Source organism: Penaeus monodon, chromosome 30 (genome assembly GCF_015228065.2).
Source record: "Penaeus monodon isolate SGIC_2016 chromosome 30, NSTDA_Pmon_1, whole genome shotgun sequence".
Lineage (NCBI taxonomy): Eukaryota > Metazoa > Arthropoda > Malacostraca > Decapoda > Penaeidae > Penaeus > Penaeus monodon.
The window spans coordinates 10,101,236-10,101,694 of record NC_051415.1 but is presented as its reverse complement, the minus strand read 5'-3'; the positions used below and the strand labels follow the sequence as shown (position 1 = coordinate 10,101,694).

The window sequence follows — 459 nt, the reverse complement described above, 5'->3', positions numbered from 1 at the left end:
TTGAGATAGTGTACCGCCATAGATAGTTTTGACAAAAATAATGATGAACTCTGAACTCTGAATTCTGTAACCTCTCAGCATTAATCAATTTATAAAGGGGGCATAATTGAAGCTATTACAGCATGGAAACTTATTTTCTAGATTTTTTTTCTGAATGAGGAAGGAACTGAGTTGGAAAAATCAAAACCAGGTTATAACTGATTTTGAGTAGATCAATGTCTTACAGGTTGCCAGTATGAATATTTGAGTCCACTGTGCAAAAAAAATACTCTTAGAATGATGCAATTTTTGAGTAGTCAAATATTTGCAAGCCCATTTTACTGTATGTTAATTGTACCTCTTGAGTTAATTAAAATCCTGCTGCTATGACATTATCAGTTGAAATAGATCATTCAGAATAGGCCAAAGAATTCCAATTTTGAAAGATTTCCTTCAGTCTGATGATTCATAATGATTTAT

General features: G+C 31.8%; 1 protein-coding gene across 1 annotated transcript in view; it reads left to right on the top strand.

The window, feature by feature from the left end:
- Positions 1-215: 215 nt before the first annotated feature.
- Positions 216-459, top strand: part of LOC119592346 (multiple coagulation factor deficiency protein 2 homolog) — a 2,581-nt gene continuing 2,337 nt past the window's right edge. The window contains exon 1 of the mRNA XM_037941174.1: positions 216-233. Coding sequence (XP_037797102.1) covers positions 216-233 — 18 coding nt within the window. The remainder of the gene's footprint in view (positions 234-459) is intronic.